Source organism: Mus caroli, chromosome 13 (assembly GCF_900094665.2).
Source record: "Mus caroli chromosome 13, CAROLI_EIJ_v1.1, whole genome shotgun sequence".
Lineage (NCBI taxonomy): Eukaryota > Metazoa > Chordata > Mammalia > Rodentia > Muridae > Mus > Mus caroli.
Genome location: NC_034582.1, coordinates 71,493,375 through 71,513,539, shown reverse-complemented (window position 1 = coordinate 71,513,539; position 20,165 = coordinate 71,493,375). Strand labels below are relative to the sequence as shown.

General features: G+C 35.7%; 1 protein-coding gene across 1 annotated transcript in view; it reads right to left on the bottom strand.

Annotated features, from left to right (window-relative positions):
- Positions 1 to 20,165, bottom strand: part of Mctp1 (multiple C2 and transmembrane domain containing 1) — a 594,489-nt gene that overhangs the window by 181,694 nt on the left and 392,630 nt on the right. Inside the window, exons 11-15 of the mRNA XM_021180105.2 lie at positions 6,809 to 6,911; positions 4,995 to 5,097; positions 4,561 to 4,662; positions 4,069 to 4,143; positions 2,064 to 2,183 (exon numbers count right to left, since the gene is read on the bottom strand). Of these exons, the coding sequence (XP_021035764.2) occupies positions 2,064 to 2,183; positions 4,069 to 4,143; positions 4,561 to 4,662; positions 4,995 to 5,097; positions 6,809 to 6,911 (503 nt within the window). The remainder of the gene's footprint in view (positions 1 to 2,063; positions 2,184 to 4,068; positions 4,144 to 4,560; positions 4,663 to 4,994; positions 5,098 to 6,808; positions 6,912 to 20,165) is intronic.

Genomic DNA, 20,165 nt, shown 5'->3' with positions numbered 1-20,165 from the left:
AACTTATAGGGAAAGTGATTTGATGGTATTAACATGTTCTTATTATGATTAAATAATCAGATTTATTATGGCAAACCCTTATTTATTTGGAGTTTCTCCACACAAGAAAAATGTTCAGATTGGCAGCCTCACTGAAAAGTTTTAGTTGGCCATTTATACTGGAAGCTCACTAAGTAGGGAGCAGCCTTCAGGTGATGGGAGAGCCCATGAAGGCAGCGAGCTCATTCTCGTCCTGTCCCTGTGGATGCTAGGACAGTGTGGTTTTCTGAATTATTACTTCAATCACATTCCATAAAGTGCAATGACTTTTTCTTTGTCATGATGAAATGGTTAACGTTGTCTCTTCACATGTCATGTGCTTTCATGCTTCACGCTTGGCTTTAGCCTGTCTCCTACCTCTATTACTCTGTGTTTTCTGGGCAAACGGCCTGCATTTGCCTTGTATTTTCTAGGGCTGAACCTGTTACAAACTGGTTACTGGCTAAGGCAGACACTGCACTTTCTGCACTGCGCTGTTTCTTTCCAGTGTGATCACTGAGAGTAAGGTTTCATGCAGGCGCCTGTTTCTCAGTTTCATTGACTTCTTATTTAAGAAGCAAAAGAAGCTTGGGAAAAAGGGCTACCATCTTAAATTAATTTTACAAATGACTTTTTGGAATCTAGAAAAAGCTTATGAAGACTTAAAAACATGCTGTAATGTCAAACAATCCACAACATGTTCCTGAATAAATTTTATAACTATATACATTTTTTATGTTTTCAAATTTCACAAACAGCTGTGGAGGATGCTGATAAAGAGTGTCAATCTAAAATGGCAGCAGACATTTTAAATAAAGTTTTATTGTTATTATAAAGCCTCAAAGAACCTGAAAGTAATGATTTAAAGTATATGTAGAAATTCCCTATCACTTTACTTAAAACCATAATGCCTCTGTGCTAATGGAAAATTAGAATACCCCAATATGTTTATTATGTGAGCAGTATTATAAGGATCAGAGAAAGGGTCTTTTCATTTTTGTTTTATAAATAATGATGATCACCATCATTTTTTTTAAGGAGTTAACAAAGTGTCTATAGGCAGCAGGCTGCTAACTTTCTGGTAAGTTACAACACAAAGGGACATATGCAGTCTTTGTTCCTGTGCTCTTCCATTAATGAGAATTCCATACAAGGGCTGTGGGGAGGAGAGAGCTGTAAGAACTGAAAGCATACATTCACTTTAATGGCAACACTAAAAACCGGATTGTTTCTCTAATTAAGGCCTTCCTGTAAGCCCTCATACTATTGTCATATTTTACAAAACTGTCAGCTCAAGGAAGCATAAGGTGCTTATTTCCCAACAATCACAAAACAAAATAAAGAATTTCAGAAGACAGACTCCACTGAACAAGCAGCAACAGCATGAGTAGACGGTCCTGGCAGGCTGACTGGAAGAGCCTTTTTAGATTTTCTGCCACTGCCATTGGTCTTGCCATCAGTTCTTATTAAATAATTCGCGTAAAGGGTACAGGATGAACCTTGTAAGGAGATTATTTGGGTCAACTACATTATCATATGACTTTTTAAAAACTAGAAACCAAAAACCAACTTTTAAGTAGGTCATATCCCTTTCTGCTTGACTCACATAGTAAAGTCTTACCAGCCAGTGTTTCCACTGTCAGAGATGGTCCTGTTTTGACAAAACTTAAGAGTATTACAAAGTTTCAGTGAGGATGGTCAGGGCTGTTTCGAATATCATTATTTTATATAGAGAACTCTTTTTGGCTCTCCTATTGGGATCTGGAATTGTACAATATGTAACATTTTACTTTATAAGTGTCAGAGAAAATTATAGTTTGGCTGAGATGTCTTGTGTTCCGGAAATCTGAGGAATATATTCTTGGATTCAAACCTTGAACAATCCATCAGGTTCCTGCCCACAGCAAATCTGTCCAGTCAACTCTCAAAATAGGAGTTTTTAAATGGCTCTATCAACATAACTGTTACTATAGCCACAGAGACTTGGAGCTAAGATGACTGAATCTGATGAATAACAATGGAGAAGTAATACAGTGTGATCATACCACAAAAGCAGCAAGACTCCTTGGGGGCGAATCCCAATCAAAGCAACTATTAACGTAGTATGCAGCGTTTACAAGCACTATGACACAACGTTTTGTTCTGATAAAGTTTCTTAGAAGCAGCTGTAAGGAAAATAAAAAGAGTATTAGAATTTATAAGACAGAAAATGATCAAATATACAGTATGGTTCTTCAAGCTCATGGTGATTTAGAAAGGATCTAGAAAGGAAATAAGGTCCTAGAGACCTAGCAAGCTACTTGGCTCACCATTTAAACAAAACAAAGTGCCAATAGAAAGCAAGGAAAGAATTAAGGGGGTGCAAAATTTTGTAGCTAAACATATATTTAAAAATATGGTTTTCAAATAAGTCAGTATGTTTGCTCATAAGACAAAAATCTTCTATTTACGAGATGCAGATCTTTATTCATTTTTGAACTGTTTGTTTTAAGATCAGCTAAATACTTAAATTCCAAGAGATTTTAAAGTGAATTGGATACTTTGGGATGTTTTGATTTAATATTAGGTAAAAGCTTGCTTACTGTTGCTTATTATAGAAAACAAGATGATTGTAAAAGGTTTTAACATTTACTAGGATTGCTCCTGTCTTCAAATCACCCTTCCCTATACATTAAACATACCCTATATTTTTTCATTATTTCCCATAATTTTAGACTTAGAAAACTTTTATAGTAACCAAGTATGTTGGAAAAATCTCTTATTAGAAAAAGTATGTAAATAACTGATGAAAGTTAAAACAAAGACTATAATATGCCTTCAACAGTAAAAAGAATGTCTACAAACTTGATAATGTTTTTATAAAATTACAGAGACAGATAATTAAACTAATCCTAGCAAATTAATATATTGCTATCCTAAAGACATTTCAATATCAATCTGGTACTTTAAGGAGGCAGCCATGTGAAATGAACTGAGTTCAAATGACAATATAGTTTTATACAAGTGTAAAATATATGTGTAGAAATACATGCACACATGTGCAAGGCAATTATAACACACTTTTAACCCTGAAATCCTTCTCAGGAAGAGCCTGCTTGTGGATACTCCTTCTCGGTTTCTAGCACTTTTCTAAGGAACAATTTCTATTATCTCTCTCCATAAATATAGAGAAAGGTAATGTTGTGCTATATTTACATAGGCATTACATTTGTGACACACATTGATTAACACCCAAAGTTTCATTTCTTGGCCAATTTATTAGATTAAAAATAAGAAAAAAATACTTTAAAGTTTCTCATGGCACAGAAAATTACCAAATATTTCACAGTGAAAGTGAGATTAGTAACGTTATAGCCAAAGAAGCACTTTTTATTTTAGTGTCTTAAACATTTTTTTTTTTTAAAAGGACAAGTATCCCTTTTTCCTAACTTGATCTTGACGTAGATTTAAAGTCACCATTGATAAATACTAAGCTTATATTATAACAGCTTCATATAAGAAATATCAGCATTCCTGGTTTTTCTATTCGTAGAAAATGTCAGTGAAGCTTACACTTCTAGCTGATTGTTATTAAAATCTAATTAAAAGATGGTCCCTCACTGACTTAGAGGCAAGTGCTTTATTTGCTCCGCACACCTGCATCACACCTGTGGGTGGCCTGTGTGCATAGTTGAACCTCAGGCCTTGGCGGCCTCAGGCACACACTCAATGACAATCAAACTGTAGTTCATGTGCCAAATTACCATTCCCTGGCTAATGTATAAGCACATGTCCATCAGATGCTGGACTTAACAGTATCCCTTATCCTTTCTCATAACTCCCTCTTAATGTATCAATTTGGTTTTGCCCTTGCTTGCTCTTTTTAAGAAAAGAAGAGAGGAAAAGAAAGAATATTAATACTTTTTTGAAAGTCAATTTCAATGTGTAGATGATGAAGATTTCCACTGACTTCCCCCATTCCAGACCTCCAAGGCTTATTTGAATTTACTTAGATGTTTTACAGATACAATCAGTTCTTCCCAGAGGGGTTGATTTTTCTTTGGTTTTTACCTGTTTAGAGAGTCTGTTTTCCTCTTCAATGTATTTCCGTTCTTTGGGGATTAATGTTCGTAAGCTGGCTTTCACCTATGCATCAACACATGTATCTGTTATGGGTTCATATATTACAACTGTTTACAAGTTTTGCGAGCAGTTTAATTTGCAATAATTTCTAAAGTTTCAAATTCCTGGCTGCTGTGCTCATAAAATATAAATGTATACAGTTTCATATGCATGCACGTCCCTCTCTCAAGCAGGCAGGCAAGCAGCAGCTAAACATGCGGCGGTGGCTGCAGCAGAGGCAGCAGCAGCAGCAGCAGCAGCAGCAGGTCCCACTCTAACAGAAAGTGTGGGTGTGCCAGGCAGTGCCAGGAGCATATTCTCCAGGATACATCAAGGTTCAGAGAAAATGAGGAATGACAGAAATTCTCTACAAATCAGGAACAAAAGCTTTCGTGAAACTGAACTCTTTAGCAGTACAAAAAAGCCAAAGTTAAGACTTACAGCATTAAAAATCACATCTATTTCAAGATAGATGACCCCCTTTGTTGGCCCTGTCAGCTGCTTGTTTTTCAAGACGTAGGCTTTCTGTTCACCATTTTGAATCTGCGGGAAAAGGACATGACAGCCGTCTGTCTCGTGGTCTCCACTGAATACACTCCCCCAGTGACCTTTGACCCCCAGCTGCTGAAACTGACAGAGAACCCAAAACAACTGTGGCAATTCTGACAAGTACCTGTTCATTACCAGGATCAAGTCTGTCAAGAAAAATTAACTATCATGGGATTCAACATGGCCGTGCATTGAGTATGTTAAAAATTTTTAGTGTTCTTATTACAAACCTTGGTTGAGAAATGACAGACATAGAGCTGAGGTTTTTTTTTTTTCCCCTTGAGCAAAAGCAACACAGAAGAGTGTACCAGGTGAATAAAACTTACAGACAGCAATGGTATAGCGACTCTGCCCAGAAAGTCAGCACTCCGGTCACGATCTTCATCATAAACTGTCACTTCAAGAACTGAATGAATGTCTTTAATGTTGCTGCATAATAAACACACCCAAGAACAAAAGGAGACTCCATTAGTATGAAGTAAATCAAGATATTTTTGAAATTTGAAATAGTAACAGTTGTTTTGTGTATCTTTATATTTTACATGTATTATTTGTATACAAACAGATATATCCCAGGCGAAGTAGAAGCTGATAGAGTTTTCCATAATACATCTAAGATGACAACACCAAGGGTCATATCATCTGGAACTTTGAAGACTATTATTATTTTCAGTTATATTCTTAATGACTTATCAGTTTTGATCTGGATATACAAAGAATAAATTACAGGAAAAAATCGCTAAGGACCCCTGGCAATCTTTAGGCTTTTTTGTCTCTTCTCATTATAGCAGTAAATCATGCTATCTCATAGCTCTCACATAAATCATTACAAGGTTTGGTATCAGTAGAAATCACAATACATTTTTGAACTATTATTACTTTTACAATAATATGACATGTCTATTTTTTTAAGTTCTCACTAATATACTAATTAAGTTTCTGTTAGTTTCATAGCAAAACACAGAAAACAGAATAGAGAAAACATAGCATTCATAAGTATAATACTATCCCTTGATTTAGAAATGAAGTAATATTTCTGTAAATGCCAAAGACAACAATGACAATCAAAGACTATGTGAGTTTTTCATATTTTTGTTTCAAGAAAAATAAGTGTCATTTATTTTTTTGATCTAACAGTTTAACAAGAAAATATGAATTAAGAGAAAACAAAAAAGAATATATTCATTATTGAAACTCCACAACCACACATGCAAAGATGCTTTATCAGGGAACAATCAATTAATCGCTTTGATAATAATCAAACCTATTCATTCAATTATGCATTGTAGAGAAAACACTCTAAATAGGCCTCTCAGGAGTGTCAGCCTCCTGCCTGGGCTTTCATCTCTCATAAAAATGTGGAATGCCTTAAAAATAAATTGGTCAGATAATTGAACCTGATTAATTACTGGTTCTTAAGCAAAGACATTATAAGAAATTAATGAGGAATTTAGCAATTTTTCATTTACAAGACATAAAACCATGTTGGAAATCTGTTAAGTACTTCTGTTTGGAGAGTTGTCTTTTGTGGAGTTCATTCTCTACAGTCCAACTTTTAAAAAGGGACAAGAGGCTACTACAGTGCAGCATGCACAGCTTTTACACAGTGGAAAAGATTTATAAACTTTTTAAAACAAAAGGGAAATTAACTCAGAGGTTGTTTTGAGATATTGGACAATGGTTAATGTTCTTATTGTGCCGAAATGAAACAAGCCCAAACTAAGCAGCTGTCAATGCCCGACTGGATTGTTTGCTGATTTCAGAGATGGAACAAACAGAGCTTTGTCCATTTTGGTGTCAATGCAATTGGGAAGATTTTCAATAGAAAGAATAAAAGGAAGAAGCAGTATGCAGATTCAGTGATGGGAGCAAAACCTCAGTCAGGCCCCATAAAAAGCACAATGGAAAAAAGTCCAGTGAAAACATAAAAAAGGAAATCCCCCTGTCCAAGTCTCATTCTCCAGAAGTAGGGGGTTTGGAAATCCATAATTAGCAAAGGCAGGGCAGATGTGCTGAGTTGTGAACCAGAGAACACACACACACACACACACACACACACACACACACACACACACACGTCTCAGGGTGAACTATATTTTTATACCAGTTCTAAAATAAGCACAAAGTAACAGTTACTTACAATGTGAACACTTTGTTCCACTCAGGATTGAGGTTTTTGTACACCGTGTGTGTTAGCAGCCTATCATTGTTCAGTTCTACTACACAAAATGGATCACTTTTACCTACAAGAGATTTGGGGTGATGAAAAAACATTGAAAGGACCTGCGTTGATGAAAGCGTGATGGCATCCATTGTGATCCCAATCCTCCCCCCGAAAGGCTTATAATAAACAACAAATGAAAAAGCTTACAAGTTAAAAAGGAATCGCATTAAAACAGATGTAACTAGACACTTAGTAATTGCTATGATTTACAGTGACTTAGAACTTGGGACCAAAGTATATAGCTTGACTTTTGACCTTTAGTGATTTTTAACAAAAAACAGTATGATGGCTGTTATGAGGAAATGTGGTGTGCCCACCCTGTATGTGTTCTTTGGGTCTATTATGACCTTTTAAACTATTCAAGTCAATTTAATTTTGCAGTTATACTTTTGAACTTATCTGATTTACTAGTACCCTGTCAAAGGGATTTCCAAAGATGTTTATTGTGAAAAAATGGTTATATTGCCAAGTGACACCACTTAAATTTGCCCCTGGCTGAGTTACTGTCCCTTAAGATATCCATGGGATTCAACAAAAGGTAATTTAGAGCCCACAAGGCTGAATAAGTCTGCTGTTTGGAACTTAACATCCACAGGCAATCTGCACTTTCTCTCTCTCTCTCTCTCTCTCTCTCTCTCTCTCTCTCTCTCTCTCTCTCTCTCTCTCTCTCTAATGTTCTCTGGAAATAGAGGACTTGAATGTTATCCATTCTTAGACACTCTGCTCTGCCATACTTAAATAATGCACTCTACAGTTACATTTTGGGGTCTCCTTGATATCTCTGTCATCCTTGTCTCATCTTATAAAGTCATAGAGTGGCTCTGTGAGAGTGGTGTGAAGAGTGTTGGAGCGGTATGTGATGTGTTTTATACCTTATATAAATGACAAATGGGATCAATATTTACACAACGCTAGCCACAGGTCATATCTTTTAAACTACAGTATTGATTTAGACTACATAAGAGGTTAATGTGCATATTATTAACTTTAATGATAAAGAACAATTGTTTTAAATGCATTGTGAACTGAAACCACAGTAGTTTACACATGTGTGAAAGCTTAAATATCATTCAAGATTTTCAATTAATTTCTAATGGGAAAGAATTTATTAGCTACCAGGGACAGAGAAGCTGTATACTCCCACATAGGAGTATATTATTTATTTTTCATTGGATAATACTCAAATGAGAGGTACAAGATTTAATTCACCTTTAATTTATCAATTTTATAGTAAAAAAGATTTAGTATATGTGTGTTAAATCAGTATTCTTATATAACCCAACATAATTGCACAATTTAGCATTAGAGTAGTATTGACAATTTGATTTCTTCAGAATGCTTTTCAGCAAATAGGGAACTGGTTTGCTTTAATGTCTGGTGAAAAGTTTATTACACGCTTTGTTTTTTGCTGCCCTGGTTTATAGATCCTGACTCTTACCTCCACTGCTCTCATCTCCAACTCCTGTGCACCCTCAGAGATAGTGTAGAAAATATTTTGTTCATTAAAACACATTATAATCAGTTTCATTTGGCAGTTTAATAGCAATATTCTTTTATACAATTCTGATGCCAGCATACAAAGGCAACCACAGATAGCTTTTGGAAAATGTTTATATGCAAATGACTAGGCAAAATTTTCTCCGATAATAATGCCACATCTTAGTCATCAGCAAGTTACAAACATAAGACGATTTATGTAATTTTGATTATAGATTCATATAGTTGACAAATCTTCATTCCTTCATTGTGATCAGTTTCTATTTGCTAGGGAAATAGCAATGTATAAAACAATTGAAATCATTCCTGTGCTCATGGATTTTTGGATTGAAGATGATTCCAGTTCAGTGTGTTTCAGGCGATAAATACAGAATCTCGAGGTATTGAAGAATGTGTCTTGCGGGAAAGACAACACAGGTAATGAAAGAGGTAACAGAGGAAGGAGCTGGGCTTGGCCTAGAAGAGCCGATACCGAAACGCAGAGAAGTGGCTGTGTCTGCTTTGCTGGCAACACCCTGGAAGGCAGAGTGACTGAGGAAGTAGATGAGGAATGTGTGTACTAGATGATAGCCAGGGATAAGGAAAGTGGCAGGCCTCTCAACAACGTGCCGCTCACTCTTACAAGAGAGGTTTTTGGAGATATTTGAGTTGAGGAATGGTGTGAGCTGATGCTATCTGAAGAATAAGGAAGAACGGGCAATGAGAGCACTAGAGAGAGCAGCGAGAACGAGTTCCGTGATCCAGGTGCTAAACGGTGACTGGATTCTGAGTGCATCATAATTTTACCAATGTCAGCACGGAACACTCTAATATGTCTTTATATCTAATATAACATCTAATATGGTAGTACTTGCAAATTGAAAATGGTTCACCAAGCTTAGCTCAGTCACATTTTATTTGGGATTGTGGGTAGAAAAAGCAGCCAAAAACAAGCCTCATTTCTAGTCTCCTTATCTCTAGAATTTGGGGAAGGAGAGAGAAGAAAATCTGTTTAAAATAACTACAACCAACTAAGAGATGCTGAGAGTGGGAGGAAGGAATGGGCTTCCCCAAGGAAGAGCACAACACTTGCTTGTCTGATACCAAACAATCATATACCTGAGTAGAATTGTATAGACTGAGTAGGTTGTATTTATGTATCTTTTTATAGTATAAGAAATTGATGCAATGTCTAGTCTTGGAACACTATTAGTTTTCACTGACTCAGAAAGTTCCCTTCTAACGCTATGTGTTTAAGGGCAAGTACAAACTAGCATCGATTTCAATAACAGCAAAGTACAGTACCAAATTCCATCCATTCAGAATGAAAAAGCATCCATTATAGTTTTATTTTTATAGAACCAGTTACAAGCAGTGTGCTGATTTGGCTTGCTAAATGCTGCTTTAAAATGCTGGCCTTTTGACTCCTTAAATTTTCAGGCTTGATGATTGCCACTTAAGCAAGTAGAAATAATCAGGAAAAACACTCAAGGTGAACCAAATCATCAGTTATCTAATAATTATTCACTCCTTTTGTGTTTTTATCATTCTATTTTGCTTCTGTAAGCAGTTCTCTGCTTGCTAAGAGTACCTGAGTGGGTTGCCTGTGGGAAACAGTACTGATGTAGACTATATTCTGCAATGTGCATGTTGTTCTTCAATAACACGTGACTAGAAGTGCAAGAAATGCAGTCAGTAGCCAATGTTGAAATGTATTTTACTCCAAGTTTTTACTTACTAAAAATCTTAATGTGTAGATTATAGAATCTCTTATACACTTCTTACTCACTTTTGTCCTAAGCCCAAGGCGGAATTATGGAGTACTAAGAGTCTTTTTCAAAATACTCACTTCAAGTATTTTGATGACAAAAATATAGAATGCATTCCTTAGACATGTGACAAGCTGAAGACCTTGGAATTGATGGGAGACTGAAATTGTAGCAGTACTGTGTGGTAGAAGTGGTGTTGATTGCTTTAGCTGCAGCGACAGCCACCACAGAATCTTGCCTTCCTTGAGAACATGCAATTTCCAATGTTGACAATTTTCTAAAGAGAACTGGGAATGCTTTCTGAAGTATTCATTACTTATTGAGTGCCTGTTTTGCTCACCCCAGAATTATGATTAAGACATAGCCGAGATCTCAAAGCATGCACAGTTTAGTAGACATGATAGACATGTAAATACATAATTATTATGCGGCATTGCAAGCAGTGTTATAAAGGGAAGTGAAGAGTACAGGAGTGATGAGAAGGGAGGCGCATAATTTTGTAATTATGGGACAGGAAGAGGAAGCAGAACTTTCCTAGGGGAGCAGACCTCATGATCTGTGATGATTGGGCAGGTTTGTCACCATTTTTTTTTTTAAAGTAAAGAACCATCACAAAAGTGAACTTCATGACAATTTATAATCAGGAATATGTCATTTAAATCAATTTACATATCTCCTTAATAACTACATAAAAATATAAATAATTACATAAAAACCTACAAATGAATAACATAACTCATAAAAAGTCACTTTAAACTACTATTATTGGATATTTGTCCATAATCTAGTTAAAAGCTAAAAGCCATTTCTTTTCCTATGGAATTTTAATAAGAAAAGGAATCTCCCAAGTGAATTAACGCTAGGGTGTCTTTTACCCCTTATCATAAAACTAAATTGGCAATGGATTTCAAAGCACATATTCCATTACTTCATTCTTTTTAAAATAAATCCATTTATAACAACAACAAAAAAGAGGTATCAGGATAACTCCAGTAGGCATCTTTTCTGGGAAGTTTGAAAACTACCCCATGGATTAATACAGTGACTTCAATGGCTAATTTTCACCTTTGTCCTTACTCTTAAGGATCATAACCCTGACACACTGGTGAAAAAGTGTGTGGAAATCTGCATGGGGCACTGTTCAGTTGCTCTCTGTTTTGAGTCACATTGCGACTTCAGTTTTTTAAACCAGTAATGAGTATTAAAGTCACCAAATGATACTGAGAGATATTCCTGCTTCCAGAGCAGGGCAGGAATCCTGATCCATCAGTGGTAGGCTTTGTCCAGGGTCATTTAACTGCTGACAAGTGGCATCGTTTGCTAGATGTAGTGTGTCACAAAAAATGTGGGGGTGGGGAGGGCTTAGTGATCATCTCTTTGTAGTCATGTCTTTGAAAACACAGAAGGCTTTGAGTAGCATGAAAAGCAATTCATACCCATGGGGAGGGAGCTCTATTTTGAGCCTACCTTGCATTTATTAAGCACTTTGGTTTAATTTCCTTAGTTGCTACATATTGCAATGACTATATTTTAATCTTAAAAATGTATAATCAAGGTTGCCATCTGTCCTTTCTGCAAACTTGAATTTCATTAATGATATGTAACAGTGTCATTGCTGAGGGAATTCCACAGGGTCTCTTCGAACAAAAAGCAATGTATGTTGAGATTTCTTCCAATCTTTTTTTTACTACTGGAAATGGAGCTTTGACCCTAGGCTTTCTCATCAGCTGACCTAAACATATTTTAAGCATCTGATTGGGAGAATTACATTAACTGGCACTCTTTAGTAGGTCCCCTCAGGGCTTCGTCTGGAAGTGGGTATTAATAACAGGGTTTCTCCTTTCTTTCTAACTTATGAAGCAGGGAACTTTCATTGTGGTAAGGACATTGACACTCTAGAGCTATGGCTGTCAATTTATTAGACCTAAAACACCTTTTTTTTTTTCCTACTGAAAATTTTATAATGCTCTTTTAACTATGAAAGTGGAGCAAAAAAAAAATAAAAATAAAAGTGGAGCAATATAATCTTGAAATTTAACTATTACAAAAGAAGAATAAATAGAATTTGGTTCACAATAAAACCATACACTGGGCTATTAAACAAATATTTATTGAATGTCTACTATGTGCCAAAACATACAACCCAGGAGAGAGGAAGTTCTTTTTCTTCTTAATTTAACTGTATAAAGGATGGAGTAATGAAGGTAAGTATTGAATATAAAGAATTAGAAGGTTGTATGATGATGTGCTAAAGAGTGATACAAGTTAATGGAAACAGAAAAATGAATAATATTGTGTTAGAAAGGTATGGAAGAGAACCACAATTTATAGATTGTATTCAGTAATTATAGTAAGACTGTGAAGATGAGGTTTGGGCAAAAAAATTGAAAGGATTGGAGAAGAGCCAAGAGGACGCATGAGAAAAGGTGCCTTGAACATAGGAATTTCTAGAAGAAAAGCTTGGTGAACTATGAGTTTATGGCTTGGTTAATATAAGATGGCAAATAAGTAAAGGCAGCAATTATGAACACACTAATCTTCAACATGCATTATGTAATGGCAGCCATGCCAAAGTTTGATTAAATCATGGTCTTCAATCTAAATAAACATGACACAAGACCTGGGACAATCTTCATCATATAAGCTTGTGTAAATATTTGTACAGTATTCAGCACTTTCAGCTCCAAGCTACTAAACATCAAAAGTGCTCCCCTAAACTTGCTTCAAAAAAAATTCCTTCAACAATGCCATGAACACTCACAGCACAGTATTACCCTGCTTATCATTTGGGAATCATGGCCCACTAGTAACATTTCTTTTATAATTTGGCCATAGGAATCTTTCAAAAGCATTGAAGATCTCAAAAGTTTTTAAGGTATGAAATAACCATTAAAATTACTGCTCTAGATATGTAGAAAGTGACAACAAAATGTTATTAACTCAGTGTGGATAACAACAATAAACCCATGTGATATAAACAGGAGAGAGATCAAATCTTAATGCAGACTTTAGAAATATATATTGTGTGATTATGGGAGAAAGTATTGTACAGCTGAGTGACGTATTAGCACTGTTATAGAGAGAGTTTTGTCTTCATCCATTTCTAAAAGTATCTTGGAGATATCCCAAAATTACCAGACCACACTTCAGACAGTAAAGCAAAGAGCAGTAGACACCTATGTTATGTTGCTCTTAACTCTGTAATCTCCCTTGCAGTCTAGAACTAAGTGGAAAAGAGTGCCATGACTTCATGGAGCTAGAGGCATTGTTGAATCCAAATACTGAACCATTCTGATAGACTCCAGAAGTTCGGAATTTATAACCAAAGAACAGCAAGGGAAACAGGAAAATTGAGAAACAGGAATGCAAAGAAAAGGAAGGCCATGAATCTATAAAACTTAGAAAAAAATGCCTACAGAAAATTATGTATGAGCACTTACAAGCTTACATTGCATAGAAAACTGTCATTTTAAAATTTATTTTGATATAACATTATATGCATGTTTATTTTACAAGCATAGAATCATATAAGTTACTTCATCTACATTAAGTATAAAATACATTAAACTCTTTGTGGCAGCCTTCCTAAATATTTCAGACTCTCCTGCAGAAATTATGGCAGTTCAGATTAGCTTCTCTATAAGTAAATTAATTAGCTACAGAGACCTTTTACAATGCAATAAAACCCTTTAACTTAAAAATTAGCATAGTATTAGGAGATTAAGCTTTTAGAAAAAAAAAACCCTCTCTCAATGAAAGGAAATACAAATGAAAATTATCACTGTCAAGCCTCTGCTCTTACAATGATGTTTTTTATATTCTGCTAAAAAGCTCATTCAGTACTGTTATTTAGCTTGTAACTATTACCTCAGAATCTGATGGTTTTATGACACCTTATGCAAAAGTTACAAATCTTATCCTGGTAACCAGGAGTCATCCAGACTCTACTTCAATAGTTTCAATGATAGAGAATTTTTTCTTCACTGGAATTTCTGATTCATTTTACAATTATAATTTTTGGACAATTTTTATTTCTGTTGAGAATAAAATTATTTATCTATGACTCTTATGCTTATCTTCTGTAGTAATTTTAAAATCCAATTAAAATGATAGGTATAAAATAAGGGTACAGCCTCTGCCAGGAAATATATGATAAAGGGACACGGCCTGACCTCCAGTGCTGGATATATGGCTGGCTGAGCATTAATTCAAACCATTTTGTAGGCTCCATTCCTGTAGTACACAGAGGCCTTGAAGCCCAGAATGCTATTTCTAGGATCTCTTGCAGCTAGAGATACATACATGCATACATGTATACATGTTTATGTATATATACATACATATGTGTATACGTATGTCTATGTGTATGTGATTCATGTTGTGTGAATCAAGTGTACATGCCTAAGATTGGCCTCTAGAATTCAGTTAACTGTAACCATGAAACATTTTGTTTTTGAGGACAATGAATATGAGCTAAATTAGCTGTTATCAGTTTCTTTGTAACTTGTTAATATGGTAGGAGAAACCACTTCTCATTCTTCCTTAAGACATCAGTGCTGATCTCTGCAGAACAAGAACAGAGTCTATGTTTTTAGGTCCTTTCTGCTGCCCAAAGAGTCTCTGACTCACTTAATGCTCTTAACTAAAACCCCCTCTGATTAAATTTTGCTTATCTATTATGTATTTCTATTTTATTTTTATGAGTTTTCTATACATGTGAATATGAGTATCTCAGGGTCTGTATGTTTTCATTTGCTCTTTCTTTTGCTTTTTTTCTGTTTGTTTTATCCTATTCATGTTTCCTTGTATTATTAATACTATTATTATTATTATTATTAATACCTATGTGTTTTCTAATGAGAAAGAAAGAAGGAAGGATATATATATATATATATATATATATATATATATATATATATGTATATACAGAGAGAGAGGGTGGGGTGGGGAGGGAGGGAGAGAGAGAAAGGAAAGAAAGGAAAGAAAGGAAAGAAAGGAAAGAAAGGAAAGAAAGGAAGAAAGAAAGAAAGAAAGAAAGAAAGAAAGAAAGAAAGAAAGAAAGGAAGGAAGAAAGAAAGCAAAGGAAGGAAGGAAGGAAGGAAGGAAGGAAGGAAGGAAGGAAAGAGAGAGTATGGATTTGGTGGGTGCAGAGATCTAGGGGAATTTAGAGGAGGGAAACCATAATCACAATATATTGTATGAAAAAAATCTGTTCTCAATAAAATAAAATGAATTTGCTAGAAAGAAGGCACTTTGGACATGAAACTTGGCAACTACTACCTGGCTAGCACATGTCTATACTTTCCCTAGGATAGAGCTTTGAACTGATCCCCACCCCCGCACACCAGTGTCTGTATTCTGCACTGTAGTTATCAAGTGGCCTTAAAGTAAGGACCCAGATGAGCATGGTTGCTCTTCTGTTTATGAACTTGTGTGTGTGTGTGTGTGTGTGTCAGAGAGAGGGAGAGAGACAGACAGAGACAGAGTGACAGAATTAGCTACTCTTCAGTTTTCTAAATTATTAAAAAACTAGGATAACAATAGTTTTTATTCACATTATTTTGAGATTCATTCTGACAACCTTTGTGTCAAATTCAAAGTATCTTACATGATAGATGCTCAAACATTTTAGTTATTATTATTGTTATTAGTATCATTTTCTTTCATCAATTGACATCATTATAAATCCCAAGATTAAAGTATATTTCAGTTGAAAATGCGTTGTAATCACTTGCTAATGTCTTTTGGATGAATAACTGACAATGAAGTATCGTTCTCAACATTTGACTTTCATTCACAATAACAAGGGATAATAAATGCATAATTCATTTTTCTAATGCTTAAACCCAGCTGTAAGATTTAAGTATTTCTTTTATTCTCTACCATTAAAGCAAAAATTCCTATTTTTAACCATGTAAGACCTTATATTTATATTTTGATGTTTATTTTATTGAATAAACTATATTATTTCAGTATGTAAATACATATGCCACAAACATTAACAATATAAAGTAATATAGCAACATATGTATATACACACACATATACATATACATATATATGTACATATACATATATATATATATATATATGTATATATATATACAGAGAGAGAGGGTGGGGTGGGGAGGGAGGGATATGTATATATATATGTATACATATACATATATATGTGTGTGTATATACATAGACATATAAAATGTTTATGGTATTTTTTGTTTATGTAGTTTATTCTTATATAAATGAATCAACTTGCCATCCTGGCAAGTTTGATAAGCAAGCAGTCAATTATATTGTCAAAGTTACTAGTAAATAAACAGTGTGGACCAAAGACAGAGGCATGAATTGTCCTCACAGTATCCCCCATTGACATCAATCCTTAAATCACTCTCTTGGGCTTGACTGTTCAGTGATTTAGGATTCTAACTATAGGATTATACAACTCAAATATTTCTGTAGTAAATGGCTCTCTCTTTTGCCCCTCAGAAACTCTCATAAATTCAGATCTTCTCTGCAGTGTTTCTTGGACTTGAATGTCTTATTTATATAACTATATCTTAGTGTAACAAAAATTTAAAGACTAGTTTAACTTAAATCGGCTGCAGCATCTTCCAACTTCCTTAGAACCGAGGGAGATCCTGCAGCTGGCTTTACAGGCCACAGCAGCACTTCTCTCTCTCTTTACTGGAAGGGTCATTTTGTAATTTTGTTTCTGTAGAACCCGATTAATTATTTTATAGTATTTCTTCCTTTCCCATTGATAAGGAGACCACCACTTTCTCAGCACAGAGTCCTTCACCTCTACAGCATATCAAACCCAGTTATTAGTTTCTTTGTGGTTCCCACCTACTCTTTCGGAGCAGAATCTTCTAACCATGTGACCTGCATATGAATCATACGTGATTTCTGTAATTCCATTTGTAACACTGGTTCAGAAGCAGGCTAGTCCAGCATTCATGCTAAATTATGCCTTTCCTTTATGTTTTTAACATATGTTTGATAAGAATGGCTTAGTGTTAAAAGGATACTTTTCAATTTCTGCATTTACAGTCTGAATTTTTTAAAATGCAATACTAAAAGAAAGTGAGTTCCTGGTGAGGGAAGTGTGGGGCATAAGGGGGCAGAAGGCCCAACTGCTGCAGGTGCTGAAGCTTCTGTGAGCTAGTTTCATTCTCAGCAAATATCTGAAGAACCTTAATGGACTTATCTCATGTGAGTCTGCACATATGGATATTTTCTAAATCATGTATATTATCATAACAAGAATGCCTTCTGATGCTTTATGAATTAGATAAAATAGTTAATCAAAGTATACTGCTAAAAAAACTTATGTAGCTTATTAAAAAGCAAATGGAGACATTAACTTATATCATGGACATAAAACATACTTTGGAAACAGTTCAATTTTTTGATATTTATTCTTTGTATCAACAAACACAATCTTTCTTTTCTTTTTTAATTTTCTTTATTAACATTTCAAATTTTATCCCTTTTCTTCATTTCCACTTGTAAAGCCTTCCTACCCTCCACCCCCTGCTCACTAACCTACCCACTTCTGCTTCCTTGTCCTGGAATTTCCTTACACTGGGGCATTGAGCCTTCACAAGACCAAGGGTCTCTCCTCCCATTGATGACCAACTAGGCCAGCCTCTGCTGCATATGTAGCTGGAGCCATGAGTCCTATCAAGTGTACTCTTTGATTGGTAGTTTAGTCCTTAGGAGCTCTGGGGTACTGGTTAGTTCATATTGTTGTTCCTCCTATGGGGCTGCAAATCCCTTCAGCTCCTTAGGTCCTTTCTCTAACTCCTTCATTGGGGACCCTGTGCTCTGTCCAATGGATGACTGTGTGCATCCATTTCTGTAACAAATATAATCTTAAGATAGTAAATAATGGCAATACCTTCATGTATTTCCTTTAGCTATAAACTATTTTACTCTCTTCTTTTATCTGGTCCATTAGGTGGCATGATGTATATTTTAAAGGTTGCATATATTCTCTTCTTCCATCATAGATTTTAACTAATGATCACAAAATGAAGAAAATGCTTATCGGACACTGTCAGCATAATTACATGACAATGGCAACTACAGGTCCATGTTGCTAAAACTCATACTGCTACAATGCCATGGGGGAAACAAGCTGGTGCACCCTTCCAACAAGACAACAGGATTTGGAAAAACATTTGACACAACAACTACATGCATTTTGTACAATTTGCTAAATGAACACACTGGTTATTTTTAAAGGAGAGTGTATTATTTAAAGGCCATCTTATATATAATATTATATATACAATATATTACATATATATTATATCTATATATACCTGCATGCTACTAATGTCTCCAACTGGCCATAATAGCTTCCAGGAACTGACTTGATTTTTCTCTTCTACAGCCTGCTTTTTTATTTTCTTTTTCAGAGCAGACCCATAATGTTTAGGGGACATACCAAGAATAATAAATCCCAATCTCTGCATATAATATACCTTCATGACACACTCAAGCTGGAAATCATAGGAACCAATAAAAATGTAGGCAGCTACTGATAATGAGGTCAGAAATACAAATAAATTTACTTTTAATGAAGACTGGAGGCACAGTAATCACAGTGTTCAAATTCATTTCATGCATATCTCATTTGCTTCGTAGCTGATATTTACCACGCAAGTCTGTGAGAAAGTAGAGACCTAAGATGCTCCAGATAAATGGCTCAATTAATTGTACAGAGGTAGACCTCTTTGAGCTGAGCCAGAGCTGTGAGCTCTTTATTAAAAGCACTATTCTGTAGCCCCTAACCTTGTTCCTTGACTCCTCTCTGGTTTCCAATTTAAACAAGTCCCCATGCGGCCTGCTCTAAAGGGCTTTGTCTCCCTGTCATTGTTAAGAGAGCAGAGGCATCCAGGAAGTGTGAAATCAGACCTCATGAGTTGAACGGTTCCCCAGGGAACGCTGGACTGCCGCAGAAGGTCAAAGTCATGGGCCGGACCGTCTAAAAGTGTCTGATCGCTGGTCTGTGACACAGCAAGTTGGGGGTGGGGGCTAGACTGAAGAGGACTGCAATTGAACACATCTTAATTAAAGCCCACAGACAGCAAAACAAAATGTTTTCTAGGCAGCCTGTCAAATGGGGCTTAAATTTAGCTCTGCTAATGAATCTGAGCTGCTCACTGTTATTTTGTAAGATAATAAGACTCTCATCTCAGAGGCCGATTTTAAAAAAAAAATCTGTAGAGTGTCTTTTTATGCTGTTTTGTTACTTAAATATTTTTCAACAATGAAGACAGTTTTCCAAAAGGAAAACATGGAAAAAAGTATATGCAAATAAAGGGAGCACTAAACATTTCTTTTTAATAACTACTTGTTTCCTAGACTATGAGGCTGATATGCTACAAGTCTTTTATGAACAGCATAGTTTAGGGAGAAATGTTCAATTAATGGGACAATTTTAATGACTATGAATCATAAATCCCCCTCCCCTTCTATTACTTTCTGAAAGAAATGGTACATTCATTTTCAAAGTCAGTTCACCTGGGATAGGACAGTTTGTGTGGGCACCCTTTAACACAGTGGCAAGGCAGAGCAGCTTCTCAAAGGTTCCCAGTTCCCCTGTATCACTGTTTCTGCAGCTGACCAGCTGGTCTCCCTGGAGAGGCTGTGACCTCTTCCTCAGGAGAAAAAAACAAAACCCACCAACAATAACAACCAAACCTCCTACAACCCTGGTAAAATGAGGAGGGGGTGTGGAACCACCACAGCCCAGGGCAAAGCTGAGAGAAGGGCTGCTGAGCAGAACTCACAATCTGGAGAAAGTGGGAGCAAGGGCTGAGAAAGAGAACCCTCCTCTTCCTTTGGAAACTTGAAAGAACTCATCACCAGTTTAAAGATAACTCACTAAATTTTCTTCAAAGAAAGTCTCACTCAATACAGAAGAAGTGAAATGCTGTGTTACAAGTAGAAATTAGGCTCCTCCTCCTCCTCTCTCTCTCTCTCTCTCTCTCTCTCTCTCTCTCTCTCTCTCTCTCTCT